The sequence below is a fragment of the Periplaneta americana genome, chromosome 4 (assembly GCF_040183065.1).
Source record: "Periplaneta americana isolate PAMFEO1 chromosome 4, P.americana_PAMFEO1_priV1, whole genome shotgun sequence".
In the NCBI taxonomy this organism is placed as follows: Eukaryota; Metazoa; Arthropoda; class Insecta; order Blattodea; family Blattidae; genus Periplaneta; species Periplaneta americana.
In genome coordinates this window covers 74,791,224-74,804,785 of record NC_091120.1, presented here as the reverse complement: position 1 = coordinate 74,804,785, position 13,562 = coordinate 74,791,224, and the positions used below count along the sequence as shown (strand labels likewise).

The window sequence follows — 13,562 nt, the reverse complement described above, 5'->3', positions numbered from 1 at the left end:
AAAGCAATTTTGAGATTGTAAAATTTACAGAGAGAAATAAATTGTAATCACCTGTGAATTATTATACCACAAACTGCCACTGGATGTTAGTGGAGGTAGTAACAGTCGTATTAAAAATAGAAGAAATGTGGGTAGTAATTTCGTAAACATGCTTTCCGAATTAACTCTTACGTGTTAAATAGAAACAAAATACGGTACTAGAAGAAAAGCTTCAGCTCACGTGTGCGTGCAGATTGATGGCTCTATTGTATGAATAAACAGACAGACTGACGTCAGAGACATAGACAGACAAACCGACAGAACGACCAGAGACAGACAACTGCAGTGGTGGAGAAACTGACAGATATGGACGAACGGACTAGCAATGCGGTGGAAAGACGTCACAGAGAAAAAAAGTCTATCAAAAGCACTAACAACACGTTTCTGTGGAAACTTTCGAATATGATATGTATTGGCCTAAGTAGATTTCATAGAATTCAAACATCTCACCATCATGCGCCTTAAAACTTGCATTGCCAAATGTAAGTTTAAACGTTTACATTGTGTGTGTTACGCTATTCTTCCTCAATGGATATGGAGACAGAAGGCAAAACAAAGCTTACCTATGATGCAACAGGTCGACCTTGACCCTCTCTACATGGACAAGCTTCTTATAAGGAGCGAGACCCATGGATAGATGAACAGTGGTCAGGCAGACAGCAATACCTTTGGAACATCTCTCCGTGTTTCTTCCATTTCAATTCTGACCAAGGTGAGTGAGTGAGTGAGTGAGTGAGTGAGTGAGTGAGTGAGTGAGTGAGTGAGTGAGTGAGTGAGTGAGTTTTCTTTACGTAGGACACTCAACGAATGAAGTGCGTCCTATAGCTACAATGTGGTATGATTGGAAGTGGCGACTGTTTGGATAGACTGACGATAATCTACACAGTGTTATGAAAAAAGTAGAAAAAGTTTCAGGTATGGATTCCTCATATGATGTATAGAATAAAAAATAGTTACATTAACATGGGTCCGAAAAATGTTAGATTTCTAAGTACGGCTTGCAAGCATGATCATAGTGCACTACAATATGTTTGTTCGCTGGAATAATTTTGATCAATTTCATTTATATTTCTTTTAATGAATTGTTCAAATTCTCCACTTCCTGCCTGAATACAGGCCGCAGTTCGCCGTCTCGTCTAAAACTCCTGGCATAGTTCTTATTATCTGACAGCCTTACAGAATTCTCTGACGCAGAGCAATTTCATTATCCACAGGAGTCGAATACACAACCACTTTAAGTGCCCCACACAAAGAAACACAATGGGTTGAGATCTGGTGAACGTGGGGGCCATGCATGTTCGGATCTCGATGAGATTCCTTATTCAAGCAGGAGGTTGAAATTTTGAACAGACCATCTAAATAAATGTAAACAGAATGCATCATAATATTTTCAGTAAACGAACGTACTGGAGTGCACTATGAACAATAATAATACAGGGACATCATTTTATTTTTACTTCAATTTTATTGTACCCGAGTTTTTGAATGTACTTCACTCTCACCCCCTCTACTAGTAAACTTCCAACCGTTCTCCACACAGAACCAAGGCCACGTTTGCGGTCATAGTAAGCAGTACTAAGTTAGTGAGTAGAGTACGTTCCAGAAATATATTCGCGTTTTCCAGTGGCGAAAGAGCTTTCAATATTTTGAATCATATTTTCGCACAGGTACTGTCACCCGTTTGCTTACGTCGCATCCCGGTTTCCCCTACCCGCTTCTGCTCGCTTCTCTGTAAAGACTAGTAGCTAGTCTCTCTTAGCTCTTTCCTGGAAACATTAATTTCTGTTAGGAATTGGACGTTTACGTAATATTATACAACTGTTTAAAATAATTTAAATAAAAGGGCCTCGTTAAGTAATTAACTGTCATGTGATTTCCCCTCTTTCTACGACCCTGCTATATAACCACTTGGACGGACAGTAGATAGTATGTCTGAGTGATTTTATCTTTTTCAGATCGGGCAGAAGTGAAGATTGAATTTACAGTACGTAAGGTACTCTTTTATATAGTAGGTACAGAATTATTTAAACATGAGTTACTGGTACGAAGAACGAAACTGGTAATTGGAATTAGGTATAACAGTCTATAGTGGGATAATACGCATAAAAGAACTGACGCCTGTATCGAAATGAACGGCCACCATCTTCAAAAAGTGTTTAAATATCCATATTATGATTATTTTTCAACTTAACTTCATTCTCTATATTGTACGCTAATGTGCTGTAGACATATAGTATACACTGCATAATGAATACGTCCGAATGTATAGGTCAATTCGAGAGTAAAACACTTATTGTTAACACAGTACTGTATTATGATTAAACAAAAACCTAATGAAAATTATCAAACTCAAAATCGCGATATTTTCTAGTTTACGTAAATGGATGAACTACTTTTCTTCCCTCCTATACCTAGTTAAGTGATCTGTTTGTATTTTACGCCAGTATCGTCGAACTCCAGTCGTGGAACTGTGTTTACGGTTCTGAACCTTTAATCCAAAAGTATAGCCAGGTCAATATTAAAAATGTTAGTAAAAATAAAATCATGTCCCTGTATTTGCAAGCCTTACTCACAAGCGAAGCCTTTTCGGACCCATGTTGACGTAAAAATTGTTTCTTCTATACATATGAGGAATCCATACCTGAAATTTTGCCCACTTTTTTCCGTTACACCCTGTATAATTTGTCCGATCTAAAACCTTTTCGCTACAGAGGTACTTGTACTATCCGTTGCGTTATTGACTTCCGCCATGTGGTCCGCAAGACAGCGAAAAAGCATATTTCTTGTACGGTCACTGATCATGTCTTCTAGATGTAATTACAAAATACAACTTGAGAATATCTTTACAAGATTTGAAAATACATTGAAAATAAACATAAAACACTTACCTTTATTCAAAAGCGCTTATCGGCATCAATGAAGATGTTGAAATGTTGGCCTCCAACATCCGCACATTTTTTACATCTGTAAAAGAAAATCTCTGTTATTCACTATAAACTCTCTCTTGTTACTAAGTGTATTTCTCTACGTATGCCTATACTTACAGTAAATTTTTATTTTTACTTCATCATTAACACAAGAAATTTTTATCAACAGTGTGTTACATTTTCATCCTGTAACTTTTGACGTAATTACATATTTCATGTTTAATACAAAGCAGTGATGTTAAGCCGTGTAAAGATAACAGCGCATACGCAGTAGTATTGTTGTCGGACTATGTAACAGAAAGCAGTGACGTCATGTACTAAGAAATACGAATAGAAGTATCAAAACAATAAACAAATTAATTGGTCGAAAACAGAACTTTCAAATCAAATGATATGATATCACCTCTAAATCCGGAAGATTATTGTTTTAATGCCAAGAGAGGAAGTTGTGGGCTAATTTCGGGTGACTAGCGCATTGTGCAAAAAAGTTGGCAGATCTGCAATATAACCTAAAACGGATCATAAGAAACTAACAGCAGCTACCTGGTTACGATACGGCTCGTCCTTTGGTCGCATGATACATATTTAATCACATCTTTATTTACTTGTTAAGTCAATGGTTTATTTTATGGTTATCTTCCTCGCAGAGATTCTATAATCGACCCGGCACGACTTTAATGAAGTCTAATAACTAAATATGCTAGAAACTAATTCCATCACGCCTCGAATATGAGCTATAACAAAAAATATACCGGTATGGTCTCGCAAGCAGGGAATACCGACGGAAGGAATGCGAATTAAACAATGCGATAAGGAAGAGCGGGCGACAGGAAAGGTCACGAGATAGCTTGAATGATATCATAGCCCTCTCTAGTCATGGCCCGGCTCACACTACGTGGCAACGTCGGACAGGACGTTAGTTGCCGTCCTATCCTGTTGCATAGCTGTTAAATGGGAGAAAAGCAGTAGGCTACATGGTTTTTTTTTTATTTCAAAGGAAAAGTAATGACTTCCTGAATCTTTAGTGAGTTCTCTAAACATTATGCGATTCACCCTATTATTATCAGTTACGACACACAATGTTTTCCAATCCACATACATGTATTTGTTGTAAGATATCTTCACATATTTCTGCTGAACCTGTCCCTGTAAGTTGTTTAACCGCAACAAGTCATTACTTTTCATCTTTTTAAAATTACCAAAATGCACTAATTAAAAAAGTTTCCGGTACAACACTTTTCGCGAGATCATTTGTTTTATTTGCAGCAATCCCAAACAATCGTCCATTTTTGTAGTTTACAGTTCCTTTTACTTGAATTTGATACAGTACTTGAAACTTCACAATATGTTCACACTCTGAATACTGCCCAACATGTTTCAAGAACTGTCTATTCTCAGATATTGAAGAAGGGGATACTTTCAACCAGCGTTGCCAACCTGAACACGAGCGATTCGGCTACAAACATCCCGAAATTCAGCTACAAAGACTGAAATTAAGCTACGCTCAAAACTTGAAGAATTAGCGTATATGTTGTTCAATGTGCTGCGTTTAACGATTGTTTCATTGCCCGTTATATTAATTTAATAAAAATAATTCGAAAGAGCTACGAATACAATTATTATTATTATTATTATTATTATTATTATTATTATTATTATTATTATTAATGGGGTTATTAATGTTAATATTTATAATAATCATTATTATTTCTTACAAACCGAAAAATCAATACATAGGCCTAAGCATCAAGACACTTCTATAGGTTTGGTAAAGCGTTGCTCAACCCAATCTACAAACCATGCACCAATATAAAAAAGGGAAAGTATCTCACCTAATGAAATCTAGTCGATCCTTCTGATAACACTAGCTAAAATTTTAACTGTAAATATGTACCTATAAATACGTAGACAAATATGTATAAACACATGGACACTGTGTTTTGGACAAAGTGTCGCAGCAAGTGGACAATGGGATAGATATGCGTGGGAAGGGCCAGTTTTTTTTTTTAATCTAAGAGGTTTAAGTTTCTTTTTATTAGAAGTCGGAGTACGGTTAATTTTGCGGAGTAGGCGACCCCTATTAAAAACTCTGCTGTGTGCCGGGAAGTTCACAAACAGAGGAACTGTCAGGTTACTGGTTTACTTTTGTTGGGTAGGCGACCCCTAATAAACCGCCTGACGGGTGTCTGCAAATTCACGAGTACAGAAATTGTGAGTTAGGTAATAGGCGCTGTTCACATAATAGGAAAATAAAACTGAAAATAGCAATGCTATCCTTGCCATAAATGCGGGTCGCATTGTTCAGAATTCAGTCTGTGACACAAAGTTTCTACCGGTATGTTTTCGTAATTTTAATGACGAAGTGAGGAAATTCTGGTGGGTATTAGTATGACAAAATAAATTTGTTGAAAGAAAGTGTTTACACATAAAATTTAAGTATTCACAGATGGTCGCTCCATCGAATCCCAATTCGGCTACATTTTGACATTCGGCTACGACCATTCTGCTACAAGCTACATGACTAAAAATTAAGCTACGTTTAGCCGAATTCGGCCACGGTTGGCAACGCTGCTTTCAACAATGAGAAAAGTTTTCTCAGATAGGCTATCGAGGATGCGGTAATGACAAGATGAAGTTCAGTCTAATCATATCACTTGGCATTCTGGATATAAATTAAAAAAGAGTTTATAATTATTGAGGATACATCGTACTGTCGCCCTGAGTGGTGCAGTTGGTATAGCGCTGGCCTTCCATGCCTGAGATTGCGAGATCGATCCCGGCCCAGGTCGATGGCATTTAAGTGTGCTTAAATGCGACAGACTCATGTCACTAGACTTACTGGCATGTTAAAGAACTCCTGCGGGACAAAATTTTGGCACATCGGCGACGCTGATATAACCTTGGCAGTTGTAAGCATCGTTAAATAAAACATAATTTAATTTACATCGTTCCACATATTAATCAAATATGTGGAACGATTAAAAGAATCCTATTAAACAAAACAAGGAAAGAAACCATTTTGAAGTTTTACAAAGTCTTGGCAGTCTCATCTCTCTTGTATGGCTCAGAATGCTGGACCCTAACAGAAAACCAAAAGCACAAAATAGAAGTATCAGAAATGAGATTTTTGAGATCGGTAGCTGGATACAGAAGAACAGACAGACAATATAATGAAACGATAAGAGACGAACTGAACATATTCAATTTAAATAATAAAATAAAAGAATACCAAGAAAAATATTATGAACACGTACAAAGAATGCCAGAATACCGTATTCCTAAAAAGGTTCTAGAGTACAAACCCAAAGGCAAGAGAGACAGAGGAAGGCCTACGAAGAGATGGAGAGGTCAATAATTATTTCTTTGAGAGGACGGAACAGGTCGAAAGGCCTAATCCCTGTTGATGATGATGATGATGATGATGATGATGATGATGATGATGAATTTACATCGTACTTAGGTTTTTCATAAATATTAGATCAAACTTATTACATCACACATCAACTTTTTTAAGCTGCTTTCATCACAGTTCTCATAGTTTTCAGCAACAATTTCAAACTTTTTAGCGAGGCAGTAATTTGAGATACAAGAGTGCTTTTATTGTTGGTATCTCGTGAAACGTATAGCAATCACAAAAATCTGTTAGTGATGGAAGCTGACTTCATTCTGTGAGCAAAGAATTTCTACAGCTATTAAGAAGTTAGAGGCTGTCCATATAAAAACTTCATTCGGTAGACGTCCACCATTCATGTGCATTTCCGCACTAAAATCCCTGTTTATTCTAATGCTAACAGCCATTTTTGGAGCATTAGTTACGTCTAGTCCATACACTGTTCAACAAGATTCGTTTTTAAATAGTTTGTTTTTAGATAGTTTCTTTGATACATTTTCCAAAGAAATAGGAAAATACTACACACGGTTCTCTTTGTCTGCCTCTCTCCTTTCGGTTTTTAAGGCGATTGTCAATTTCTTCTCTCCTCTGTTACGGATTTTTCCATTTGGTTCCACTCACACCGCTTAGATGTGAAGGAAAATTTGGAAAAACATTCGGAATTGAATGATAGCGTTTACGAAAATTCGTCTTTTCGTCTTGGCGGTGTATTTCTAAAGTTACTTTTCCTGAAAATGTTCTTTCATACCACAGATCTGTTGGTTGGTGACCAGTCTGCCAGTGGAACCCAACGAATACATTTACTGCGCAGTTTGGGATCTCTAGGAAATCAGAAACTACTTACAATATTATCCTTCTGCTTTTATTGTCTTATCGTAGCTCGGCACTACACATAGACTACCTACATCTATCTGTCAAGGTTATGAAAAGTTTATGTTATCACAGACATGATAGCAATGGAAATATAGGCGCAAATGTACAAGCGAGGAGAGCGCCTTACACTGAAACACATTGTACATTGCTGAGCTGATTGGACGGGTTGCGGCGTTGCCACATTTACCACGGCCGGGCCATGACTAGAGAGGGCTATGATGATATTCAAGAGTACAGTCGAAAGAGAAACGTCATCGATACAATCAGTCTTGCGTTGTGATAGTTACATTACGACTTTAGTTTGTTCCATTGCATGTGAATACGTGACTTGTATCGCACGGTATTAATATTTCATTCGTAAACATACGTTTACTTTCTTGGGTTAGGTTATTTTACGACGCTTTATCAACATCTTAGGTTATTTAGCGTCTGAAAAAGATGAAGGTGACAATGCCGGTGAAATGAGTCCGGGATCCAGCACCGAAAGTTACCCAGCATTTCCTCACATTGGGTTGAGGGAAAACCCCGGAAAAAACCTCAACCAGGTAACTTGCCCCGACGGGAATCGAACCCGGGCCACCTGGTTTCGCGGCCAGACGCGCTAGCCGTTACTCCACAGGTGTGGACATTGCGCGTTTAATTAGCTTCGAATTTTTCTCTTGCTACGTTCTTTATTTCGACAGCGTTATGCCACCGTTGCTTTTCGGTAATCGTTCTTTGCGCGAGCTATACTCATATCGAATGTTCCAATGGCTGTGTAGACGTATTTGTTTACTTTTTATCGAAGGTAAACACTACCGATGCTACTTAATTTTTCCTCAATGAGAATGAAGAGAAGAGATATATGCACGTGGTTTGAAATCTCTGACGCATCACGTTACCTATCACGAAAGTCCTAGCGAAATATTTCCATTTTATTCTTATTAATTTTTAATTTAGTTTTTAAGTTTATTTATAAACGCTTTACTATTGAGTTCCTGTTTCTATTGTCGTGTGTTGAAGATGGCTTGTGTTCATATAACTGATATTAGATTTCGATTAATGTTTATGATATCGGTGATTGAGGTAATGATGCGTCATGGTATGCAAATTTGAAATCAGGCATTTGCCTTTGTGACTAAGGGGAAACCATGAAAAAATTATAGTCAGATTGGTCGGCCACGGGATTTGAACCCGGGACCTCCCGAATGCCGATCTCAAACATTACCGCCTGATCCAACTCGCTCTGTTTTTATTTTTATTATATAGACTATTTAAATGTAGTTTTATAAATATCTAAGAGAAGAACGTATTTCTTTTGTTTGTTGCCTTATGGTGTCATTAATATTTGACAGCAGCGAAGTGGTACATTTCAGTTTGCAAATTGGTGTTGTAAGGTTTACATCACTTTATTATTATTCTTTCATTGGTCAGAGTACAGGGTATTTACTCTTCAAAGAAATCTCTAATATGTTGCAACTTAAGTCGTCAGGTAATGAGATATATAGCCAGAATTATTTAAATTGTTTTCAGATGAGGAAAGCTACCATTCTTCTAGCGGCACTGTGTGTCTTCGTATGGTCCTCGCGTTCAGAAGCTCAAGCACCTCCAGCTGTGTGCAAAGACAGTTCCGAGTGCGGTCCGAACAAATGCTGCTTGCTGGGTAAGTAATACTCGAGACGACAAAGACAAGCACATAGGCCTACAGAAAATTCATCTTCTGACAAATACGAAAAAGAGGAAGTGAAGAAACGAAAATAGAAACAAGAAAAAAAATCAACAGAGAAAGGAAAAGAGAATGAAAAATAGAACTACAGAAAATGAAAGCTGGAACAAAAAACAAGTGAAGGAAAAGCGACATGTGCTTTCTTAGTCCTTCTACGCGATTCGCAATAATTATGATGTTGAGAATGATATTACCAATTAAGAGATCATACTTTATCTAGAACTATTATTCAGAAGACATAGCTAAATTAAATCATTTAATGTGCACCCAAATAAGAGATAGATTTCGATTTTCTAGATTTACACACAAATCATATTCTCTATGTTCCCAAAATAAAGTAATTTGATTTCATTTAGGCGTATAAATTTTACGGTCATAAATTATGATTTAGCAAATTAAAGAGGCATATCCAGAAAGTAAGTTTCCCTGGGGTCGTTTAGAGTAAGAAAATACAATCTCATGGAAAAATTTATTGGAACATGTAGCCTACAACAATTGAGCTATTTTTCAACGTAATCCCCACCGGAATTGAAAAATTTGTCATACCGCGGGATCAACTTTGTATCCTTGTTTCGTAGAAGTCTGCCGCCTGGAATCGAAACCAATGTGTGACAGCCGTCTGCATCTCTCAATCACTGTGAAAATGCTGCCGGTGTTGTCTTGCTGCACGATAACGCTCGGCCACAAAAGGCTCGGCGCACAACAAAAGGAAACATCATACAATTTACTTAACGATTTTTCATTACGCATAATAGTTTTAAAAATCAGATGAACCACTTGGCATTAAAGAAGAAATATTTGGCTAAGAGAAATTACCGCATTTGCATGTGTGTGTAAGACGCTCCACTTTTTTTTTTGTACACTTTTTTTTTCTTGGCTTGATCACTGAATATTATAACGCGTTTACAATATAGAGCAATTCCACGAAAATGTCATACTGAGGTGAATTTCTTGAAATTGATGTAGGAGTATTTTTGTTGAAGAAATATGTTTCTTTATACTTTAAATCGCCTTATGTCGTAAGATAATGTTTAAAATACTCTTTCTTTTAGTCTATAACTTACTGCAGATCTTGTCACATTCCAAACGCTTAAAAAACACGTAGATACTTATGTTTCGTGTCACAATTTGGACACGTAAATTTGTTTTATTTCGAGCCGTCTTTTTTGTATACTATATTTTGGTCTTTCCTTGAAGTAAATATGTAATTAGTTGAAGTATCCTAAGATCCTAAATAACTTAAAATCATTATAATTATTTGTACTGTAAGTTACGGTCAGTCCGTCACAAGAAACATCCAAACCTCTTCCACACAGCAGAATAACTGACAGATTAAAATTTCCTTTGGTATTCTGCGTTATTACTACATGACCAATAAAAAAGTATTAGAACATTTTCTTCTAAAGTGATTTCGTTTTCCGCAGCGGCATTGTGAGTGACTGACATGTCGCGCTATCAGCTGTTATGCTGTTCATTCTCACAGCGTGCTTAGTTACTTGGAAGGCCTTGGTGAAGTTATACGTGAACTGGTGATAAGTGTGCAGTAATTATACCTGAAAAAAGCAAAATGAGATTCAGGCAGCCCATTGGAGCAATAAGCAGGTCTCAATATTTACTGCTGTTGCCTGGTTTAAACAGGAAGGTGACAGGGAAGTTCTGAAGAAATCCTCTGCATTAGTGTCAGATTATGTAGCACATGACAAATAGGCTATGCAGTGAATGTTTGTCTATGAAAAATGTTTTCGGAAATTTTGGCGATTCTTCCAAACATTGAGGTGGTAAAAATATTTTCAGATAAAGCAGCGAGTCATTTTAAACAGAAGTAAACATTGAGCAATGTGACATTGCTTGCTCGCATATTTGAATTTAACATATAATGGAACTTCTTTCAGTCATATCATGGCAAAGGGGCCATTATATGTATAATTATAAAATAATATGTAGGTCTATTTTCATCAAGTATCGGTACCTAAACTAATTGGGAAGGAATACCTTTTATTCTTCTTTGTGAATACCCAGAAATACAGAGCTAAATGAAGAATCACTTGAAACTTTTCCTAAATCAGAATCTGAGTCAAACAACAAATTGTTTTCTGTACCATCCAGTGCATTACTGATGTCATACTTTTCGAATGATTTAACCACTGTCCCAGTTTTCACAGCATCCCATAAATTTGGAGCCATTCATAAACTTAGTACCTATCGGCGTATAACACATCCTGTTTTTGAGACCCATTTTCGAAAAAGAAGTATTCTTGTACACCAGCAAATACGGCAATTGTTACGTACAGTAGTGGCAAAAAAAAAACGGACCGAACCTTGTAGCTGATTTCAGAGCATTGTTCACTCCAGAGCGTCGGTAGACTGGTAACTAAGACTTTAGTGGCTGGAATACTGCCTGTGAAGGAAACTTTTTTTTGTTCCTTATTGAACTTTATTCCCAATACTTTTCGATTGCAGCGATATTTTACTACTTAATTAACTTATTCCCAGAACATGAATTTTACCAGCTTAATTTCTAATGGCTTTCGAAATGGGCTACGTCAGCAGTCGAAACTACAACAATTTCAATAGATTACTCGCTATCTTGTGAATGCGGGCATGGCATGCGTAGTGGCTCATTTCGGGGACTTCGATTATTCCGTCGATCCGGTTTCTTTTGCCACTACTGTATATAATACTACTTAATTTTACTTATTGTTGCGAATCCAATATAAATTAAATTTATTATGTATCATAGTAGAGTACTTCAATTTAAGGAGTTAGGTACAGCTTACGGCAGAAGATTTTGAAAATATTCAACATTTTTTTCCTTCATTACTATATCTTGTACAATAATGAAAATTAGTATGTGTAAAACACTAGTATGAAACAAATATTTTTACGATTTAAAAAAATTATTTACATTCGTTTTCAAAATTCAGTTCACTGTGCAGTGGTGGTGCGTTTCCCGCAAAACTAAAAAACTATCCAACATGCTGTGTTGAAATTTTTTTTTGTGTATTTATGCATGTCATATCTACAATATGATGCAAGATCACTTCTCTACCTTTGATAGATTGTCTGATAAAAAAATTAATTCATTTTAAAAAAATGGTCAAATATGAGTATTTTCTATTACACAAAATAAAAAGAATATTATTTATTAAGTAATGTAGTTGAAAGACCATGATATTGTAAACATGAGTTTCAGCAATAAAATAAAAGAGACAGAACATGAAAAAGTTAACAAGTTTTTTAGTTATGAGGGAAACGCTTCATCACTGCACAGTGAACTGGTAACATTTTGAATTTTGAAAAAAAAAGATATATATATATATATATATATATATATATAATTATTTTAAATCTTAAAAATATTTTTTTCTTATAGCAGAAGGACAGTGTTTTGTACATACCAATTTTCATTATTGTGCAAGATACAGTAATGGAGGAAAAAAATGTTGAATATTTCCAAACATTTTACTGCTATAAGCTGGGTAGCTAACCCCTTAAACGAAATAGTTGTAAATCTAGTGGTAAAAATGGTCACCTCCGTTGGCTGACAGCATTATACTTGCATTATAGACCTACATCTCGAATACAATTATTGTACTTTATTTTATTTCAGGCCGATACAGCGGTACCGAACCTACGTGCCAAGATGCACCTAGAGAAAACGACGCTTGCAGGCCTCATCAGGTGGGATCTAATACCACAGTATATGGAAACGACGGGAAACCCAAGTATACCGTCACCAACGTGTACACAGACGTCTGCCCTTGCGGCCAAGGCCTTGATTGTGACACCAACAGCGGCGGTTTGTGCAAGAAGACGACATAGTTCAGCTTATACTTCATAGATGGCACCAAGGATTGTGCTCAATCGATGACGACTCCGAATATTCAATATGTTATCTCGCAAGGAACATTGGATAAACTTTCCGTCGGAAACAAAAATACATAATTGTGTCCATTTCTCTATTTTCTGCACAATTTTTGTTACGATATCGAAAGAGACATTAAAGTACGTTTCAGACAGAAGAAGCACAGGACATCATTTTATTTTTTCTTCAATTTTTATTGTACCTGAGTTTTTTAATGTATTTCACTCCCACCCCTTCTACTAATAAACGTCCACGCACAACGAAGGCCGCATATGCAGTCAAAATCGTCTTACGGTCATAGTAAACAGTGCAGAGTATAGTACGTTCCAGAAATATGATCACATTTTCCAGTGAAGAAAGTACATTCATTATTGAATCATATTTTCATGCAGGTATTGTGCGTCCGTCTAGTTACGTCGCATCCCGGTTTTCCCCCACCCGTTTCTGCTGGCTTCTCTGTAAAGGCTATAGTGACTGGACTGTCTTAGTTCTTTTCTGAAAACATTTGCTGTTAGGAATTGGACGTCTACGTAATATTATACTATTTAAAATAATTTAAATAAAAGGGCCTCGTTAAGTAAGTAATTGTCACGTGAGTTCCCCCCTTTCTAAGACCCCCTACATAACCAAATTTATCCTTGCGGATCGGGCAGAAGTGAAGATTGAATTGACAGTACCGGTATGTAAGGTACTCTGTTATAGAGTAGGTACATTTATTTATTTGTCTAATGGCTAGTACATGATATTTGCTATCATTGACTG

At 36.5% G+C, this 13,562-nt stretch overlaps 1 protein-coding gene across 1 annotated transcript; it reads left to right on the top strand.

Annotated features, from left to right (window-relative positions):
- Window positions 1–592: 592 nt before the first annotated feature.
- Window positions 593–12,960, top strand: LOC138697951 (uncharacterized). Its single transcript, XM_069823567.1, has 3 exons — window positions 593–751; window positions 8,743–8,872; window positions 12,546–12,960. Exons 1-3 carry the CDS (start codon window positions 677–679, stop codon window positions 12,755–12,757), a joined length of 417 nt encoding a protein of 138 aa, XP_069679668.1. The 5' UTR covers window positions 593–676; the 3' UTR covers window positions 12,758–12,960.
- Window positions 12,961–13,562: the final 602 nt, after the last annotated feature.

What these genes read in the sequence shown, in the direction of transcription:
- LOC138697951 (XM_069823567.1), top strand. Translation starts at nt 677, where the DNA reads ATGAACAGTGGTCAGGCAGACAGCAATACCTTTGGAACATCTCTCCGT. An exon ending in CCATTTCAATTCTGACCAAG is followed by an intron (nt 752 to 8,742) that starts GTGAGTGAGTGA and finishes AATTGTTTTCAG; the next exon opens with ATGAGGAAAGCTACCATTCT. An exon ending in GAACAAATGCTGCTTGCTGG is followed by an intron (nt 8,873 to 12,545) that starts GTAAGTAATACT and finishes ATTTTATTTCAG; the next exon opens with GCCGATACAGCGGTACCGAA.